This window comes from Salminus brasiliensis, chromosome 24, assembly GCF_030463535.1.
Source record: "Salminus brasiliensis chromosome 24, fSalBra1.hap2, whole genome shotgun sequence".
Taxonomy (NCBI): Eukaryota; Metazoa; Chordata; class Actinopteri; order Characiformes; family Bryconidae; genus Salminus; species Salminus brasiliensis.
In genome coordinates, this window is record NC_132901.1 from 27,984,794 (window position 1) to 28,006,659 (window position 21,866).

The 21,866-nt window shown below is 40.2% G+C and overlaps 1 protein-coding gene across 1 annotated transcript; it reads left to right on the top strand.

Moving 5' to 3' along the window:
- The first annotated feature begins 7,343 nt into the window (after positions 1 to 7,343).
- Positions 7,344 to 9,722, top strand: LOC140546407 (complement C1q-like protein 2). The gene is made up of 4 exons (XM_072669628.1): positions 7,344 to 7,636; positions 8,870 to 8,959; positions 9,057 to 9,185; positions 9,271 to 9,722. The coding sequence occupies exons 1-4, from the start codon at positions 7,390 to 7,392 to the stop codon at positions 9,552 to 9,554; spliced, it is 750 nt and encodes a 249-aa protein (XP_072525729.1). The 5' UTR covers positions 7,344 to 7,389; the 3' UTR covers positions 9,555 to 9,722.
- Positions 9,723 to 21,866: the final 12,144 nt, after the last annotated feature.

Genomic DNA, 21,866 nt, shown 5'->3' on the forward strand with positions numbered 1-21,866 from the left:
TATATAGTTTGCTACGTGGTAACCCATCTGTTGATTGGACTCAAAATCATAAAAGACGTACTTTTCATCTGCCCGCTCCATTTTCAACGGTTTCATAACTCATTCGTGCTCAATTTCAGAATTAACTTTGACACCGCAGTGTTTACAGACATTTTTTTTTGACACTGATGCTTTTTGGATCCTTTAATTCGATCTTGCGTAGTGTTAGATTCAGGACAGTAGTACCTTAAATTACACAATGAGCAACTTCTAACGTCTTCTGATTTATGTTTTCATAGCAATATGCCGATGTACAGATTCTTTAGGATGACCGGGGCATTTACTGTCAAGACACGCGTTGCAATTGAAATCACATTTATGATGTTTCATATTGTTAAATCCTGTGTAGCAGTAAAGGCATACGAAGGACGTGCCTAATAGGGCTATGAGGTTTTTCACTCTGTACTAATGATTTTCGTGTAGGAACAAGAACAAGGTTTTGTCAAGAGGTATGTTGCTGTTCTGAAAATAAGAGTACCCGTCATGGGACATCGCTACAATCTACGCCATATCCCATTTGATCATAGTCATTGTCGGATGAAAGGTTGAATCTTCCAAAGGGAAATGTTTTGGGTTCTGTGATGAGTTACTTGTTTCATTATCGTGAACGGAGCTGTTTGATGAAATGTGTGATGCCTGACTTAAAATTTTCCAGATTATCGTTTAATCTCGATAAACTTTCAATCAGATCAGAGAAAAAATCCTGAGGGGTTGTCATACGCTTCGCTGTTGTCGGGAGATGATATAGAAACTACATAAGGGTTGTAATTGCAGGGGTGCGCCAAAGATTCATTGAGTTGATTCACCGCTTCTAACAGGAAACAGAGCGGTGGGCAGCAAACTCCAGGGCCCAGGGAGCAGAGAGGGTAAAGGGTCTTGCTCAAGGGCCCAACAGTGGCAGGTTGTCGAGCCCGGGAATCGAACCCACAACTCTGCTATCAATAGCCTGGTGCTCTAACCGCTGAGCCATCACTGTGATATTGATAATTGATCCGTGCATAGTCATGAACTTCAGTCACCAATGAGATTTCCACGGCTCTTGACAGATATCGGAAGTCATAGAGATGATCCAATGTTTCATCCCGATATAAATCACCGGAATCTGAAACAATAAAATAAATAAATAAAAAATACCAAAGTAAATAGATTCTATTGAGTTAGTCAAAATTTACACACCGAATGCACGGGTGTCAGCGACTTCTATTTGAAGTCCTATTAAAGGTATTAAATATGTCAATAAGTAAATAAATATAAATCATTTTCTGACAAAATAATGTGTTTAAAATTACTTACTCTGAGAAGTTGGTTGATACAATTGATCGGATTGATCATCGAAATCTGAAAGAGAGGGATGTTATAAATATTACATGTATTTACTTGAAATAAAATAAAATTAACTGACCGGCTGGTGTGTTAGATCTCCGATTGCTATTTTCCTCTAGAAAATCACTCTTCAGATTTGTAAGCTAAATAATCAATACAATAAGTAAATGCATAGGCGGGTGTGCCGCTGGTCTGTTATGGTTGGTTGTGGGTTGGGGGCCCTGATAGTTGGACTGGTAGGTGGCAGCTGGTCTGAAGCAGGTAGAGGGGACCTCAGCAGGGAATCTTCCAGCAGGTCAGGCTGGGTGACCATTTACTGGGAGAAGATGAAGAGAGAGTTAGTACTTGGAAGATTGGCATCCATCTGCTCCACCGTCCACAAACCTGAGTGATCGCGTGTAAGCAGCGAGACGACAGCTCCAGCATCTGTGTACTACAAGTCCCTGTGCCCGGGAACCCCTGGACCTGAAACCTTTATCTAAGAAACATAAATACCAAAAGCTAAACTAAACAGATGAGTTTCAGCCTAGATTTAATTAACACCATGTCTGCTTATAACTGAGCCCAGTGGTAACATGTATAATGTAAATAATAGCGGTCCTAAAATTGAGCCTTGCGGAACTCCATCTTACCTTTGGTTATTCACCTTTTCCTGAGATCAACCATCAGAGCTCATTTTATTGATGCAATCAGCTGTGTGAACTACAGGTAATTTGGTCACACCCATGAACTACACTCGCAGACACATACAAATACAATAAATAAATATTTTGAAATTAAGAAGAAAGTACTACACTAAATGTACAAAAAACAGTGCTCGCATGCTTGTGGTGTGCAAAAGTAAAGTAACTATACACAACAAGTTGGAAAAATGCATTCTTATGATGACTGGCCATATCCTTGAATCCTTAGTTGTACCCTGCATGGCCTTGCTCTTAAAATACAAAATGTGAACATCTTAATTATGAGATCATATTCTTCCTTCTGTGGAAAATAGTATCGATTTTGGGGGAGTAAGGAGAGAGGTACAGCGGTTACTTGGAACTCACTCCTATTGATAAACATTCATGCTAAGTAAACCAGTCAGAAACATCCGAGATGGGATCAGCTCTGAATGAGGGAACATGGTAGAAACCTGAAGCTGCTTAGGACAAATATCAGAGTGTGTGTCCAAACTGGGAGCAGGCTGCCAAAAGCTGACCATAAAGCTATTGAAATAATTATATAACCCGGATCAGAAACAAAACACACAGGCATCCAGTCAGCAGTGCTCCTGTGGTCAAAAACCGAGCTCTGATGAAGCGCTACAGTAAAGCTAATGTAACTGTTCATTGAAATAGATGGGCTACAGTCTCTTCTAGTCGCTTCTAGTTTATAAGAGCTTCTCACAAAGTTGTTGTGTTTAAGGTATCCAGATATTTTAACGTGAGATTAGGACTGGACACATGAGAATTTATATACTAATATTTAGATGATTTATTAAGTTGTACTGATCTTAAAAGGCACACAGACATATTCTTTGGGGGACATTGTTTTTTTTTATACTCAAACAACATTAAGTGCACTACATTCTTAAAGATAATGCATAAATAAAAAGTTTCATAAGAAGGCAGTACTTTTGTCCCTGGAATATGCCTAGCTCTCTGATGGCATCCCCAGTAATGTATGTAAAATACAATTAAAAAAGGAATATGCACACTTGCGACTTCAGTAAATTGAATATTTAAATGATGCAAAGCCTATAATATGTGTATTTTCATGGTCCTATGATTAGCCTGCAGAGTTTTGTGCATCATAAAAAATAAAATTCTGGTTTGGTTTTAATTGTAGCTTCTCAGGCAGTGAATGTTTGCTTTCTGCATAGAACTGTGTAAATGGTATCTGGAAGGCAGGGGTATGGCCAGGGCCACTGGGCCACATCACCCAATCAACCCAGGCCACACCAAATCTAAAAATGAAATAATGTTTCAAATCAAATAACTTTTATTGTCACGTCACATTACACAGGTGTAAAGGTGAGTAAACAAAAAAAAGTGGGTGCATCGTCCCTCACAGTAGTAAAAAGAATAATACAAATTTGCAAATAGAAATACTGAATATTTACACATTAACTTGTACACATTATACACACTTTCTATTTACAATACCGAACTGGTAAAAAGCAGTTAAATTAACAGGTTTAATATAATCTGAATGTTTCATGATATTTACTAAAGGCACTGAACGGGAGTTCAGGTGTAGAATGGGTGAGGGAAAGTCTATGTGGGTGCAGTGTGACTGTGCGTATGGTAAGTGCAGGGTGCAGAGTGTGTTTGTATAGGGAGGAGGTGTGATAATACAGATGAGGTCCATAGTCCACAAGCTATTGTTCATTCAGCAACCGAATGTTTGACAGCAGCAAAAAACCTTGATAGGTCATATCAGTTTCTTTAATTTAAATGTAACCCAAAAAAAAGAAAACCGCTCCAGATTGTTTGGTAAAATGCCATAGAGACTGTCTGCTTTTGTTGCTTGTTCCATGACCTAGCAAACAGAATAAAAAGAGAGTTTGAGGGAATGGGCATGCATTAACTGGTGATACACCAGACATGCATTACCTTTTAGGTACACTGACTACTTTGGTTCCAGTGCAGGACTAAAGAAGACACCTTTTTTGTTTAGATTTATGTATAGATTGTTTTTATAGCTATCACTTTAACAGGTAAGTTACATTTATAGACAATTATACACTAACTATAGACCAAAATCAAAACTCCCCTTATAGCCAAGGTCCGAGAAAAAGCACCTACCTCCACAACAGTAGCATTTACAAGGTCTTTCAGTCTGGGTTTAGTCTTGTGCTGCTTGACCTTAGTGCTGCCTTTGACACCATAGAGCATGCAAAACCACCACTTTTTTTAACTTTGTACCACTCAAAAGTAAGTTATGGTGTTCCTCAAGGATCAATCCTGGGTCGGCTACTATTTACTCTTTAAATAATCCATAAACATGGTATTGATTTTCATTCTTAATGTACTTTCTTTGGCTTCATACAGAAAACACCCATTGATCCAAATATGGATAAATCAGAAAATGCAGATTGCTGCAGATTTAGATGGATTCTCAGTCATACGAAGCACCACTGTAAAAAAAAAAAAAAAAAACAGGTTGTTTTTGACGCTGTCCTCTCATTTAAAGCACACATCTGCACGTAGATTAAATAAATGATGAAGCTGAGAAGCTGGTGCATGCATTTATAACATCAAGATTGGATTTTTGTAATGACCTTCTAGTTGAAAGTTCATGCTGATCATTACAAAATATATGATAAAGAAACCATAAGAAAGGAAAGTGATAGTCAATGTAAATGTGGTTGAAACTGTTGTATCCAGTTTGTCAGTTCTGCCTCATTATGGACAGTGGACTACAGTATCCAAGCAGGTCACAAGTCACATAACAGAATCAAGGATGAAGTCCTAAATTTGAAGAAGGGGGCTATATGAATGCTAACTAAAGTTATACTACCTATATTACATCAAGTTAGAAAGTGCAAAAAATGAATACTGTTGTTGTTAACTAAATATACACACTTTCAATGCATTGACATTTTTATTTATTAATATTCACAGGTTTAATTTAATGAATCAAATTCTGTTTATGTATGTTGATATGAAAATATTGTCATTTTCTATACATCACAGAACGGCAACATTTCAAGGTGTTCAGTTAATCTTTTATAAGCTTCTGCAAAAGTCAGAGAGCATCTGGGATGATCCCTCACCTTGTCTTTATGTTGTCAAAAAATTGAAGGTTCTTTTCACAGCAATGCTTCTTCACCATTTATATTTATATTAGGAATACAGGAATACAATTTTATATTATGAGGAAATACAGAACTGTAGAAGTCAGAGACAGTCAGAGACATTTACATTCAAGTCATAACAACCATTCTTCATTTCTTAGGAAATGTTGCACCAGCATTGAACCAGGCCAGAATACAGATAGGTGTGTTTTGCAAGTTTGGCTATAAATGCCTCACCTTGAAAAAAAATCTGGAAAACAACAAAGATCTTCAACAAGTTGGCAACACCTGATCTTATGCTACTTAAATATTACACACCCACCTAGTAACAGGGAACATGGAAGGCCATAGCAACACCATAGGTTAGCAACCAACTAGGAAACACCAGAGCAACTACACTGTGACACTTTGCAACACTCTAACAATGACATGGGTCACCATAGCAATCACCCAGAAAACATCTGAGGATCTAGCGATAGCTGTTCTGTGCCCGAGTTTCATGTTTTCCTAAGCAGTTACTATAGTGTGCCAGGTGGTTTGAAGGGTGTTACTTGGTGGTTACTAGGTCGTACCACCTTGAATACCATAGCAACTCCCTAGTAAGGCTTGGAAATGTTTGCAGCTCTGCCTGGAAATCATGCCATGTGCAAAACATCTTGGTTGATTCAAGAACCATGGATTTACAAGTGTATTTACCACCCTGTTATTTTACCTCAATTTTATTATTTTTTTTATTTTTTTGGTTTATGGCACTAACAACTGACCCTAACTCTCCATTTTCCAGTGGTCAATATATGTAACTGCACCATAGGCCCATACTGGGGAATAGGACTGGCATTGTTTTGCTCTCCCTAAATTGTCTGAACGTTGGCAGATATGAGGAGAAAGAAGCATGGCTGGAGTCTTCAGATTCTAGACTGAATACATGGAGCTGTGGTTTTGCTCTCCTTTCCAGATGGTTGAATGGATGATGTGGGATGGTGTCATTTACAGGCAGTGGAATCCCCAGGCAGGGGAACTCACAAGACTAATAAAACAATCAGGGGGCTCATACACAGTTCAGTTTACAGACCACAACTCTTACTTTAATGCAACCAGAATCATTACAGGGTTTCTGGGGTCATACCCATGATGAGAATTCCAGGTTTAAGCTGTGTTCTCCTAAATATCTCTGCATCCACAAACTGCTCTCCATTATGGACGATGATGGTAACACCACACCATCGTTATGGACCAAAGGAGCAGTTCAGTTCAGTGGTAGGTTGCTGTCACAGAGCTGCTCTGCAGACAGGTTTAGGATACCCTTTGTTCTGAGAGCCATCAGGCTCTAACTCTGGGACACTTTGCATACATATATGCACACAATTATTCAGTATTGTCGTCTGTCTGATTCATTCTTAGTTCTTTATAACTGCACTGCCTTTTATCTCTGGTTGGTTTCAAATGCATATTTTTTACATTTATTCTATTTATTGTAAGTATTGTATTGTATTACTGTGCTATATTGTGCGATTGCTACTAGCTGCTCAATTTCCTTTGAGATCAATAAAGTCTATTTACAGTGCTGCCACAGTGCTGTCATTCGAGGACTGGCATTCTCGAGAATTGGCCCAAAAGAAACCATGATGCATCGTGAAATGAGATGGGTTAGCTGCTGTTATTCCATATAGTTAAATATTAATACTCTGCTTACATTCAATAATAGTTTTAACTCATTTGACCTAGAAAACCTATTTAAACATGGAACTGAAGATTAGATCTCCATGTGTTGTATGAGTTGACTTGTCAGACAAATATTTGCCAAATACCAGCCAGACCATGTAGTTCCAGTTGCAGGTCCTGGGCAGGTAGACAAATGACTAATACTAGAAATACAGTATACAATATACAGCAAAAGAAACAAGGAACAAAATACAATAAAACAATTTCAATAAATGACTCACTCAGACCTAATGTTATCTCCTCAAACTGCCCAAATCTACACTACATCCTCACCAATATTTGTCCACACAATATTTGCCATTCTTAACACTATGATAATTTGATGTTTTTTTATAAACATGACCTAGAATAACCAGTGCCAAAATGCAAACCTTCTGCTCAGGTGGAAAAATGGTCTCTGACAGGTCCAAAGTGCTTATTGATCCAGCTTGTATTGTCAAATAATCAGCAAGTATAAATGTGCAACCTGAGGACAAACCCTGCACACAGAAGCTGTACTGGAAGCTCTGCCTCACAGATTAGAAATGAGAGTCACTGGAATTCTGATTGTTTTACTTTACAGTCTTTGGTCATCAGCATCTGCAGAAAATGCAGCAGCTCCTAATCCTCCAAAACAGCTGGTTTGTTCTCTGGATTTGTGCACTTTGCTCCTGAAAGATGAAGCAGTGATGAAAGAAAATGTAGAGGCCATGAGGACACAGCTTAAAGAGATTATGTCCAGATTGACGGTCACTGAACATGATCTTGAGTCTCTGAGAAAGCAGAATAAAGGTATGGTTGATCTCTGTGAATTACGGGTTTGTAAAACTCATGTCATATTTTTTTGTTGTGGAAGGAGAACGAAGGACTACTTGGAAGACTCATTTGACATGATTTAGATCTTCCAGTCTCAGAGGTGGGGGATTCGAGTCACATTAGTTGACGTTTCCACTGTATGATAAGAGGGATCATAGAGGGATCATACGGATACCTGTAGAGCTGTATCTGCCCAGGAAGAGCTCCTTCAAATGTCCAATGATCCTGAGGCATGGAGTGCAAGCACCGTGAGCGTCACTTTTGAAGCGGCCACCTTTGCATGAAGTATAAGACTAGGGTCTCTGTATTTTTATCTGTACAGAGCTGCTGTAACTCTTTAACCAGAGATAAGTCATCAACATCTGCTGGTGAAGTATCATCCATTTAGCACTCTGGTCCACTTTCAACTGATGTGAAGTCCTGCTTTGTCTAGATGTTCTCTGACAAACATTAGTCATACTCTGATGGGTTTGTTTGTTTGGACCATAAGGGCTTTCTTCTTGCAACCATTGTGTGTCTCCTTTTAATCCTCTTGTGGTCTGCTCTTGGGCTTAACTTGCTAGGATGGTCTGTCCTGACCATGGTGGCCAGTTGTTCCACTGCTGAGATCTTTTTAAAAAGAGGGAGCTTTACTGGGCTGTTGTAGAATCCTGGCCATAACGTTGCAGTATTATTGAGAATAAGGAGATAAAGTTCTCGCCTACCAAACTGCTAGCATTTTTGCAGAAACAGTGCTGAAACTGAAGAGTTCATTTCTTTATCCTTAATGGAGCCACAGTTTTCTTCTCAAGTGTGTTGAAACTTGCACCTCCAATAATAGGGAGTGTTTTTACCTTTGCTGCAGTAACATCATCTACTCTTCTGTAAAAGCCTTATTAATAGATTTTAGAGGATTTGATGGCAGTCATCCATAAGAGCATTGACGAGCTTAGTTACTGATAATGAATGGTTAGTTCAAAGATCTAAAAAACATACCTCTGTAATGTATACCTGTGGTATACAGCACTCTGGAGCAATCGGTTCCACAGCTCAGTGCTGCAGGAGTTAATTTCCCTCTATCTACCATATGGCTTTGGACCCGGTGACTTGGACATTGATGTAGCTACCCAAGAATTTCCTGTTTATATGGGCAATGCTTTTCTGTGGTCAATTGAACAAAAAAAATTAAAATGGAACAGTAACAGTATGGTGTGTTTTTTTTCTTTCTAGAGCAGAACAATGAACTTGAAGCACTTCGTTCCAGAATAAACACAACTGAGAAGAAGCTAGGAGAGCAACAGCTGAAGAAACGACCTTCAGGTAAATATGTTCCACCTCTTCCAATCTGTTGTGTTTATATAATATAGGATTGTTCATTACTGCCATTAAAGAACAATGTCTCTTTTTTTTCTTTCAGACAGAACAAATGTAGCTTTCTCTGCTTCCTTGCGAAGTTTCGGCAGTGTCGGACCTTTCAAAGAAGAAACCACATTGCGATACAGCAATGTTTTCACCAATATAGGCAATGGCTATGACACAACTACAGGTATGTGATGTGCAGTTGTCCACTTGTCCTACATAAAGGCCAAGTTCTACTTGGTAATTTTTAATCATCATGTTTTCTGCTGCAGGAATTTTCACAGCACCGGTCAGTGGTGTGTATCTTTTCTTGTTCTACGACCACGCCTTGGGCGGTCAAAGTGCCTACTTGACTCTGACCAAGAATGGGCAACGGATTGTAACCACAGGTCATCACAAGAACATGAATGAGGGCTCCAATAATGGAGCGAATGCAGTCACCATTCGGCTCAGTAAGGGTGACCAGATGTCTGTCCGCCTCTGGGGAGAAAGTTGGGTTTTTGATGATGATAAAAACTACACGACTTTTACTGGAATTTTGCTCTTTAGTGTTTAAACGCTTAGCTAAGTGCCCAGTTGGTAACCTGTAGTTGAAGTGTGTCTTGGTTTGATATGATTTTGAACTTGGACTAATATTGCTGAATCAAGGCAAACCTGTATTCAAATCATAGTAGTTAGTTGTGCAGTTTACTGTATGCTAATAAAGATACTTCAGTCAACACAAGACCTGTATTGTATATACATTATAGGTACAAGCAGGATAACCCTCAAATACACTAGATATATACAGTTGTATGGAGGTTTATGTACACTCATGGACATCCCTGTCATGGAAAGTTGAGTTGTCTTTTTCTTGGGAATGTGTTTTAAAATACACATCAAGTTAATATTTTTGTGACTTCTGAAATCAACACAGGGTCAGCAATATCCATACAGCCACTTAGATTATTAATTAATTGGAGCTCAAAGTTCCAAAACATTGTTTTTTGTTTTTGATGCACTAATTTAATTGACCAACACATAGATCTGCACTGAGCTTTTTGGACATTTTGCTAAGAATGATTCTGATTGAAGACCTGCACAGGTCAGGAATGTCTCTTAAAGCAATTTCTAAACTACTGCAGACTCCAAGATCATTGATCAAACAGCTATACATACCAACAAGTCATTGGCAGGTGTAGACACTTTGCCATGGTCTGGAAAAAGACCAAAATTGTCACCCTCAGCTGAGAAACTGGTTTGGACAGTCAGGGACAACCCAGGAACCCCAAGGCACAGGTCTACCATGAACTAAAAGCCACTTTCCCTGTCTACGTGAGATGTTGCCATTTAAGAAAAAAAGATCAACATCTTTTTTTAAATTTTATGTTCAGTTGGAACAAAGATTGAACCCAAAGAAGCAACATGTTTTGGAAGTGGAACCTTGCACCCTCTTACAAAAATGTCTAGTTTATTTTCAACTTGAGTTAAGTTCAAGTATATTTCCCAAGTATACTGTGGGTATGTGGTATCTATACTAATATCAGTGTAGAGGTAGAATACTTATGAGTGTAGTATTTCAGTACTTGGGACTAAATTGGCCCACTTTATAAATGTGTACATTTAGGCAAGGTAGTAGTACATTGAGCATACAGCTGGTTTACACCACTTTACTTTGTACTGCAACTCTACTAAAAGTGAACCTATTTGTATTTAACACTTTTCATACAGCAGCTATAGTGCTACGCTTTATTTAACTGAAGTTGACATGATAGTAAAAAGAGTAGTAAACTATAACTATTGTTGGCTGGAAATGTCAGTGCTATCTGACCAGATATTATTACAGTGAAGCATGTTTCTGTTCAAACAGTTCTTTACCAAACCAATACAAACCGCACTAAAAGAGCAGTCAAGTTTAAAGCCTGGTATACTTCACTTTTCTGTAAATGTCAGTATTAGCCAAGTGTAAATTCAGTTAGTAAATCATTAAGTACAGAAAAAGTAAACTGAAAGCATACTTAATTGTTTTTAGTTTAAAAGAAGTAACACTAACCGCACACTTGAATTTTTTTATGGGAAGCTACATTGTGTACACTTAACTAGAAACACTTTCCCCATGTTATTTTATTGCTGTTGTTATTGATAACAAAAATGAAACTCCATTTTATTTATATATATATATATATATATATATATATATATATATATATATATATATATATATATATATATATACACACACATGCACTATAACTCACCCTTATTTGCTCTTCTTTAGCTGAAGAAAATCTGTGGAGAAAACATTACATTGAGAACTCAACTGAAAATACTCTTTCATCACTAGGGGGCAAAATGAACTCTTTACACTCAAGTAACACTGATGCACAAGATCAGCAAATTATGCAAATGTGAGTTATTTTAAAGTGCAGAATGAGAACTGGTGAAACAAGGAGTAAGTGTGTTCACAGCCTCAAAGGCTGGGCGGTGTCTGGCTTAAAGTGTTATCAGCAGTTGATTAGGACTCTAATCCACTTTTTTCAGTCTTTGTTTGTGACTCTAGATATCTTTCATTGTTAACTGATCAATATAAATAAATACTTTCATTCTTGTATGTAAAATTATATGATTGGGGTGGGTGAAGTATGGTCTCACAAACATGATATCGCTTAATAAACTGTGAAGCTTGACTTTACATCGCTAATTGTGCATCAGTGTATGTATATACAGTGTAAGTATACATTGATAGTTACTGGGATCATTATCATGTTTCCTTTTTCTCTGTCTGAGAAACCAATAGAGTAGGATACCAAACAGCAGCAGAGCCACTGACAAGGAGGAGATGAGCGTGACAGAACCTGCAGATACAGACAGAAGTAATTAGAAGCCTGCTCAGTCAGTAATGGTCAGTAAACATCAAAATGAGGTGACCCATCAAAGCAAGGCTATTCTAACAATATGGAGGTTTAACCTGATTCTGGCGCAGTTTGTGGCGGTGCTGCTGACTGGCTTGTTGGAGATGTTGCTCTGCTGATCTGTACCAATCACAAGATGACACCTATGACCTGATGGACATTGCAAAGCACATTAGTGTACAAAGGCCACACTAGTGTGTGTATTCTTTAATCAGGGTAACTTATATGACCCCGCATTATAAATTAGATGTTGGAAATACTTCAAAACATCACTCTAAATATTAAATGTATGAAATATATATTGAATAGAAAATGTTGCACCAAAATCTTTTTATGTTTTAAACATCAATATTTTGCTACATTGGCCTTGTCCCCACCCTTTTGACTCCTGGGCATGTGTGTATGTGGTCTGCTGGAAGCAGTGCTGGTTGTGGAGGCCGTCTGGCAGCAGGAAGGAAGGATCTGCGATACCCCTCCTTCACACACTTGGGGTGAAGCATCCGGTCACTAAAGGAGCTGCCCAGTGCTGCCATAGTCTGGAGCTGTTCTCCATTATGGTTGCCAGCTTGGCTGTCATCCTCCTGTCTCCCACCACCTGCACTGGGTCTAAGGACAGAGCCAGCCCTCTTTATGAGTTTATTCAGTCCGCTGAGCCACTCAGAGCTTAACTTTTGCATATATTTAACAATCTATTACCGTAATTACCACGAGAATCTATGGGTTTGCAAGGAATTGTTTAAAAGTTTATATTGTAATCATGAAAATTAAGACTGACTGGAGCACATGCAAGCCATGAGAGAAGAGTAAGATTTTGTGTGGAAGAGTGAGGAATTTAATCATGATCATAGAGTAGATTTATTCAGCGTCATTACCGCTTATAAAGTTGCAGTAATATTTTATTTAAAAATATTAAATGCTGAACTTTATATGTATTTTAAGTTTTCTTATACTAGCTGATCAGCAGTGTTAGGAGATCCATGCTCTGAAAAAGTGAAAATCACTGCAACGGGAGTTACCAAGCTTTTCTTTCCTAACCTTGATTCCTACATTCACTTTATTTAAACTGTAAGAGGTTATAACCTATTTCTTCTGCAATTCAGTTCATGTAAATGTGGCCTAACTTGCATCTATTGCTTGAGAGAACACCTGTATCCTTCTATGACTAGACGGATGGGCTTTGACCATCCAGTCTGGGCTAATCATAATAATTTGGAAAAATTACATGCCTCTTTCAACTGTATGAAATGGCCAGTCAAATATCTTACACAATACATCAACAAAGCTTGCTGGGCTCAATCTTGTTCTGTCTTGTTGCTTCTGCAGCCAAGTTGTAAGCAATTTCCACCACTGCTCTGCTTTTCACACCTATCAGCACACACTAACCACTGCACTCCACCCATGAGCTGCAACAGGAAACACAGGCCTGCCAGCTTTAATTCTTCTCTTAGTGGAAAAGTGATAAAAGGCGCCTAAATGCAACTACTGCACTATTTAGGGTGGAATGGGAATTTTGAAAAGGAAGGAAGCATCAGCTTCATTCTGGTGTTTGCTTCTGGTTGTCATGAAACATTATGGTTTGGAGGTGGGCCTGCAGAAGTCTGTTTCCAGGTGACTTAGAGATAATTGTTAACCCCTACTGTTGTCTTTATAATTATTGCTTTTATACTGTGTGTATCGTGTGCACTGTGTATAATGTAAATTATAAATACTGTAATGTAAATGTAATGTAATGTAAATTACAACCAAGATTCATATAAATTTAATATATTTTAATATATATATATATAAAGAAGAAATCATGGAGGGGTCTGAAATTTTCATCTTGGGTGCATGTCCACTGTGAGAGACATAATCTAAAAAACAAAATCCGGAAGTCACAATGTATGATTTTTTATTTTTTTTTTTTTGTGTGTGTGTTACTGCTGCAGTATTTGAACACCTGTGAAAATCAATGTTAATATTTGGTACAGTAGCCTTTGTTTGCAGTTACAGAGGTCAAGGGTTTCCTGTAGTTTTCAGCAGGTTTGCACACACTGCAGCAGGGATTTTGGCCCATTCCTCCACACAGATCTTCTCCAGATCAGCCAGGTTTCTGGGCTGTCACTGAGAAACATGGAGTTTGAGCTCCCTCCAAAGATTTTCTATAGGGTTTAGGTCTGGAGACTGGCTAGGCCACTGCAGAACCTTGATATGCTTCTTACGGAGCCACTCCATGGTTATCCTGGCTGTGTGCTTTGGGTCATTGTCATGTTGAAAGACCCAACCACGACCCATCTTCAGTGCTCTAATTGAGGGAAGGAGGTTGTTCCCCAAAATCTCGCAATACATGGCCCCATTCATGCTCTCCTTAATGCATTGCAGTTGTCCTGTCCCATGTGCAGAAAAACACCACCAAAACATGATGCTTCCACCCCCGTATTTCACAGTAGGGATGGTGTTTTTGGGATGGTTGTGAGCAGGCAGCATGTACCGCCTGCCACCAGCAGGGGGCCTGGCCAGCAAAGTAGGAAAGCTGGTGGGGTTGGAGCAAAGAACTCAAAGACCCAGAATTCCCAGCGGTAATCAACGCTGACTAGACCCACCTGTGTTGCACGGTATAAATACACTCAGCCAAACACACTTCCCCGTCGCACCTTTGTAGAGGGGCGAACGGTAACAGAGGGTTAAGTTGTAAACAGAAAAGTGAAAAGCATTTGAGTTGCTGTCTTTAGTTTGAGTAAACATCCTTCCTGTTTTTTTCCTTTGTTTGTTTTCCCGCCACTTTCTGTGTTGCTTAAGATCAGTGTTTATACTGCCACCCCTCACAGCCGTGGTGGCACAGCGGAAATACACTGGGCTCCCATTACCAGGGTTGGGGGTTTAAGCCCGACATTCATCAAGCACACACCACAAAAGGAGTAGTTTCATTTACTCATAATAAAACTGCACTTGAGTCCAAACCCTCCACCACACCGTAACAGAAAGTAGCGATGGATGGGCGATGGAGTTGGCGCCAATTAAGGAATCTTTACAACATCAAGGCACGGACATCAGCCGCCATGAGCAACTGCTATTGGCGATAACAGAGCGGTTGAACCAGCTGGTTACAGTTCAGGCTGAGGCCACACAGGCCTGCCCTGAGACTGCTGCACAGCCGGTCCAACCCTCTCCTCCTGAGGTAGCCACGGTTGGACATGAGGCCCACTTGGTTACACCAGAGCGTTACACTGGGGAATCAGACAAATGCAGAGGATTCCTGCTGCAATGCAGTCTCACATTCGAGCAGCAACCTTCCCGGTTCCCCACAGAGCGCTCCAAAGTGGCCTACATGGTGTCACTGCTCACGGACCGAGCTTTAGTGTGGGCTACGGCCTTGTGGGAGCAGAACTCTCCTGACTGCCTTACTGCTCAGGCGTTCACATCAGGTGTTTTACCAGCCATTAGAGGGCAGAGACACTGGCCCACGGCTGCTAGACCTCACCCAGGGTGCACGCTCTGTAGCAGAATATGCTATAGACTTTCGCACTCTGGCAGTGGAGAGTGCTTGGGGTGAAGAGGCCTTAAGGCTGATCTTTCTGCGAGGTCTCAATGGCAAGATGAAGGACGAGCTGGCCACTCGTGACCTACCCTCTACACTCTGCGACCTTTATGACGTGTGAATCCGCCTGGACAACTGCATACGTCAGAGGGTCAGAGAAAGAGCATGTAACCCTCGTGCTACAGGTTTTTGGCACCAGCAGCCAGTCAATCCCACTACTCTAGCCTGGACCTCCCAACATAAATCACTGACAGCCTTTGTGGATTCTGGGGCTGCAGGCAATTTTGTGGACAGCTCACTGGCTGCTAGTCTCGGCCTTCCCGTGGACCCCCTGGAACACCCACTACCCGTCCATGCCATAGATGGGAGGATTGTGGGATCTGGTCCAATGACCCAGGCACCTCATCTGCAGTTGGTGCTGGGCTACCCCTGGTTGGAACTCCACAACCCACGAATAGATTGGACAACCCACTCAGTCTATGCTTGGGGGCCACATTGTCAGGGGGCCTGTCTGGGTCACAAGGAAGGACCCCCTCAGAGGGACCCTAATCCAGAATCAGTCATTCCTCATCTGGACAGGGTTCCTGAGGTATACTGGGATCTCTGTGCTGTGTCCCGTAAGGAGGAATTGCAAATCCTGCCCCCTTACAGGCCTTACGACTGTGCCATAGATCTCCTACCGGGGACTATTCCCCCAAGGGGGCGCCTGTTTGCAATTTCTCCTCTGGAACATGCTGCCATGGACTCCTACATTAAAGAGGCATTGGAGTCCGGTTTCATACATCCATCCTCATCCCCAGCTGGGGCTGGTTTATTCTTTGTGGGGAAGAAAGATTATCGAGGCCTAAATGTGATCGCTGTAAAGGACCGCTATCCCCTCCCCCTCATGTCGACTGCTTTTGAGGCACTGCAGCAGGTGTCAGTCTTTACCAAACTGGACCTACGCAGTGCCTACAACCTGGTCCGCATACGACAGGGGGATGAGTGGAAAATTGCTTTCATCACCCCTACAGGGTGAGTATCGAGTCATGCCTTTCTGCCTTATGAATGCCCCAGCGGTTTTCCAGCGTCTTATCAACGACGTGTTATGGGAGGCCTTGGACCGCTCCGTATAAGTCTACCTCGATGACATATTAATATACAGCCAGTCCCTGGAGGAACACGTGGGACACATCAGGCGAGTCCTCCAACTGCTCTTGGAGAACCGTCTCTTCATCAAGTTGGAGAAGTCTGTGTTCCACACAGAGACTTTTAATCTCCAAAGGTACCCTTCAAATGGATCCAACCAAGATTCAGGCCGTCAAGGACTGGCCATGTCTTTCTTCTCTCAGGCAAGTCCAGTCCTTCCTGGGGTTCGCTAACTTCTTTTGCCGTTTTGTGTGGAACTTCAGTACAGTGGTGGCTCCCCTCACTGCCCTGACTCGAAAGACCCCAGGCCCCTATCGTTGGTCCATGGAGGCTTAAAGGGCCTTTGAAGAGATTAAAGTGAGGTTGACCTCACCCCCGGTCTTACAGCTACTGGACCCCAATGAGCCATTTGTCGTCAACGTAGATGCCTCTGGTCCTGTCCCAACACCTGGGGCCAGGTAAAAAGCTCCATCCCTGTGCGTTCTACTCCCACAGGCTATCCCCGGCGGAACGCAACTATCCCATTGGGGACAGGGAGCTCCTTGCGGTGAAGTTGGCTCTGGAGGAATGGAGGCACTGGCTTGAGGGGGCTAAACACCCATTTATTGTTTGGACAGACCACAAAAATTTGGCTTACATACAGCAGGCCAAATGACTTAACCCTCGGCAGGCCCGATGGGCACTGTATTTTGGCCGCTTCCATTTTACACGGTCCTATAGGCTGGGTTCAAAAAACACCAAGCCAAGTGGTAGAGCCAAGTGATAATGCCTTGGTGCCAGATATCACATGATACCTTCAGAAGTGTTGTGGAGTACATGCCTTACTCTACTGTACTCTACTTTAGGGTCTAGGGAGGTGTTTGGCAGCACAAGGAAGACGACAGGAGAAACACAAATGGTCCTTTAAAGAAAATGTAAATAAGAGTGTAAGAAGCTTGTGAGGTTGAAGTAATTGGATAAGATTGGATAACCCTTTATTATTCCCAGAGGGGAACATAGTGTCCCAGCAGCTTACATGTAGACACACACAAGTACACTAATATGTAAAAAAAGAGATAGAGAATAAAATAAAAAGATTAAAATAAGAACGAAATAATATAAAATAAATAAATTTTAAAATAAATCATATGCAATATGAACAGAAACTCGAAAGATAGATAGATTGATAGACGTCTGTGTAAGAGTGCATGACTTGTGCACATAAAGCCGTAATATGGTAATTTGCTATGTTAAAGTGTTCAGTGCAGATGATGGTACAGAAAGGGATGGCTGCAGGGTGAAGTGCCCTGTGGAAGTGAAGTTTTCCTTCCTGCAGGGGGCAGTAGCAGTCTACTGCTATGTGTTTTAGGCATGGGAGGGATTTTTCATGATGGCTAACACTTTTGCCAACGCTCACCTGTCTGCCACCATGTCCACGGTTTTATCCCCGGGACCGAGCCTAATGATCTTGTTGAGTCTATTTGTATCTTTAAACAATGTAAACGTCAAGAGAACAGTCTTCCAGAACAGCTGATCTAATAATACATAGGTAGAGGCCAACTGTGTCCTCGGTAGGGGGCTAACTTTCCTCTGTGTAAACTTGAAGCTTGATACTTACACAAACAATATTTTGCAGTTAGAGTATTTTTATTTGATCTTTTTTCATAAAATCTAAACCTCTTTAATTAACTAAAAATAAGAAACTTAAGCATATCTGATAGCAGTGTGTCAGTTGCTGAATTAATCTACTTGAGGACTTTTAAGAAAAGTGTTTATCTGTGTAAGTGTGTGTTCACCACTTGTGGGAAGTGTAGTTTTTATAAAAACCTAAAGGCTTAAATGAAGCAAAATAAACTACTGTCACACTGTTTGGGCCATTGTTGTAGTCATGAATATTCATGATCAGCATAGAGTAAAAAAGAACAAACAATTAAAGTTTTATCAAATGTATGCATTTATTTACTTTTTTTTTTTTTTGAGAAACATCCATTGAATCAACCGAAATTTAACTGATTTCAGACTGTAATGATGTTCTCTCTCAGCTTCCAGACACTGGGTCAGGGTTATGGTCATGGTCATCCTCATCAATCCAGATCCCTCCATCAGGCTTCCTGAACTTGACCTCATTGCTGGCGGTCACAATGCAGCATGCGCCGTGCAGTACTTCAAAATTCAGAGCGATGGTCTCAACGTAAACCTCACCATCTTCTGGATCTTCAACAAAGATGCTGGCAAAGCCTTCCGCCACACTGGGACCTTTGAGGTAGTGTTTTGGTGCCAGGTTGATGAATACCATCTCTGCCTTTGGCTTGAAGATCTTCTTGGTGGTCTCTGAATCCAAGAAGTCTTCAAGGTTGAGCTTTTCTTTGTGGTAGAAGATTCTCAGCTTCTTTCCTGTTGCGTTGGCCACAGTGCTGGCTGATCCCTCAGCACTAGAGTATGTATAGCACACTGGTTGACAGACGACAGGGACTGGACACGGAACGCATCCCCCATAGTTGTTATACATGGAATAGCCCTGTGCGCTATATGAATTCCTAATATCCAATTTAAACGAATCATTGATGTAACCAGTGTTATTACCCATCTTTTGTATTCTACAAGAACCTAAAGAAAAAGAATGAAACCTTATCACACAGTGCAGCTATTTGATCTGTTCATTGCTCCAAATGCTATAAGTGTCCCAGTTGAACAGCATACAATATATATGAAAAAATATAAAATAGGAATGTCCAATACAATTTTACACATCATAGCAATACATATTAAAACAGTGTAAACTTTAAGAAGCAACTTAAAAGGATGATAAATGTTCAGCATTCTCTAATCTGCTTCACTGTATTAATACATATCAGAAGATAAACAGCTAAACAGATCAGATCCAATAAATATGATCAGTTACCTGTATAGAGCTTGAATGGTCACTGTAGCCCCTGTGATCAAATGTGCTGCTCTGGACGAGTGCAGGACAATTTATACAGCAGATGTTGCTCCATCTTCTCTGAAATATTTATCAATTCATCTTTTGCAACTTTCTCTGAAAAATGATTCAGAATTTCTATAAATGCATTCGTTATTTCTCCTTTTTACCTGCAACATAACTGTACAAAGTACAAAGTACAAAGTAAAAATACAGATCAGAAACCAATAGATTTTGTGGTTCCTTTGAATCCATAATCAATTTAATTCCATATTAGTTCAATTTAATTCAGATTATTTTGAATTCAGGTTAAGTTTAATGATTTTATAAAGATTTTAAATAAATGTGTGTACAGTATACACTATATGTCCAAATATTTATGGACATCCCTTCTAATGAATGCATTCAGCTACTTTAAGTTGCACCAATTGCTGGCACAGATGTGCAATTGCAAACACATAGCTTGTCTAGTCTCGTGTAGAGAAGTATTGCCAATAAAATAGGACTCTCTGGAGCAGATAAACATGAACCTATTGGCTCCATGCTGCCTAATGCCAGGCGTAGGCTAGAGGGGTATAAAGCCCCCCAGCATTGAGCTGTGGAGCAGTGGAGAAACCGTGTTCTCTAGAATGATAGATGGTGCTCCAATACTTTTGTTTAGAAGGAGTTGGGTAGTTGGAGATGAGGTGGGGTGGTGATCTGACATCCTGACCTCTGTAGTGCTCTTGTCATTTAATGCAATGGACAGTAGAGGCAGTTCCTTAAAAAAACAGGATCAGCTTTTTTTAATACCCTTTTGATTTCAAAAGAAACAATGAAAGAGCAGGTGTCTCAATACTTCTGTCTAAATAGTTAGGTGGTTCTTAGTACTTTATGTGCAATACCATGTTATGAAATGCAACACAATGCACTAAGCTTATCACTGGCTACCACGTCCACTCCTGAGGAGATTATCAGGTTAATATTCCCTCAATAAGAGGTCAGTAGCACAGAGATAAATAATGTATGTTAATTCTAGCTAAGCTGAGTTCCTCTTTAGTGTTGCTACATGTTCTGTGGACTGTTATTTGAACAGTTCCCTGACATTTTTCACAAGTTGGCAGATCTTTGTTTTTAAATTCATTTTTGAATAACTTATACTCTTCAAATAAAGTCAGAGCTGAGCAGTAACCAGTAGCTTTTAGACTGTTTAGCTTTGTTTTGACGCATTTCTGGGTTTTGAACAATTCTGTTTTACTCCTACTCAATGATGTGGCTAGGTCCAGGGTACTGTACTGGCTATAGTTTAGGATGATGATTATTATTAATAAGAAGAAGAAGAATAACTTAAACTATATTCATACCCAGCTTCCCTTCCAAAAGTACTGAATGATGCTCCACAATCATTCCAGAGGACAGTTCCTCCACTGCTTCACAGCTCAATGCTGGGGGGCTTTATACCCCTCTAGCCCATGCCTAGCATTAGGCAGCATGGTGCCAACAGAATCATGTTTATATGCCCCAGAGAGTCTTATTCTATTTCTATATATAATTTTGTTAGTCGCTTTGGATAAGAGCATCTGCTAAATACCTTTAGCACTGTAAAAGTCAATGTATTGGCATCACTTCTCTACATGGACTAGGCAAGCTGCGTGTTTACATTCGCACATCTGTCCCTTGTGAGGTAAAATGCCATATCTTACAGTACTGCTTTTAATGTGTCAAATGGATGCAGGTGTAATACTGGAAGAGTTCCAGATGCTACTGGGTTTTTTAACAGTTTTGCAGCATTGGTTTGGTTAGAGGAGCGTTTCTCAAATCTCATTTACACACCTACCAATCAGTTGGTCAAGGTGTCTCAAGTCTGCTTCTTTAGTTTTGTGTTGGAATTAAAAATCCAATACAACAGAAGTCTATGTATTCCATAACTCCAGAACTTGACGAAGCAAAAACTAGACACCAAAACTGTATCAGATGATCAGCTTCCCCTTTCAGTGTGAACTACAATGCTGTTGTATTTGTAGGACTTAGTTAGGCTGCATTCCAAGGCTGCATTGTGTACCATATTCAGTAATATTAATACTATTAGTCTACACATATGGACAAAATTGTTGGTACCCCTCGGTTAATTAAAAAAAAACAAAAAAAAAAAAACACAATGGTCACAGAAATAACTTGAATCTGACAAAAGTAATAATAAATAGAAATGCTAGAAAAGTTAACCAATGAAAGTCAGACATTGCTTTTCAACCATGCTTCAACAGAATTATTTATAAAAAAAACAGGCCTGGACAAAAATGATGGTACCCTTAACTTAATATTTTGTTGCACAATATTCACTCCAGTCAAACAGTTCATGTAACTGTCAATGAGACTTCTGCACCTCTCAGTAGGCATTTTGGTCCACTCCTCATGAGCAAACTGCTCCAGTTGTCTCAGGTTTGAAGGCTGCCT

What these genes read in the sequence shown, in the direction of transcription:
- LOC140546407 (XM_072669628.1), top strand. Translation starts at nt 7,390, where the DNA reads ATGAGAGTCACTGGAATTCTGATTGTTTTACTTTACAGTCTTTGGTCA. An exon ending in TCTGAGAAAGCAGAATAAAG is followed by an intron (nt 7,637 to 8,869) that starts GTATGGTTGATC and finishes TTTTCTTTCTAG; the next exon opens with AGCAGAACAATGAACTTGAA. An exon ending in TGGCTATGACACAACTACAG is followed by an intron (nt 9,186 to 9,270) that starts GTATGTGATGTG and finishes TTTCTGCTGCAG; the next exon opens with GAATTTTCACAGCACCGGTC.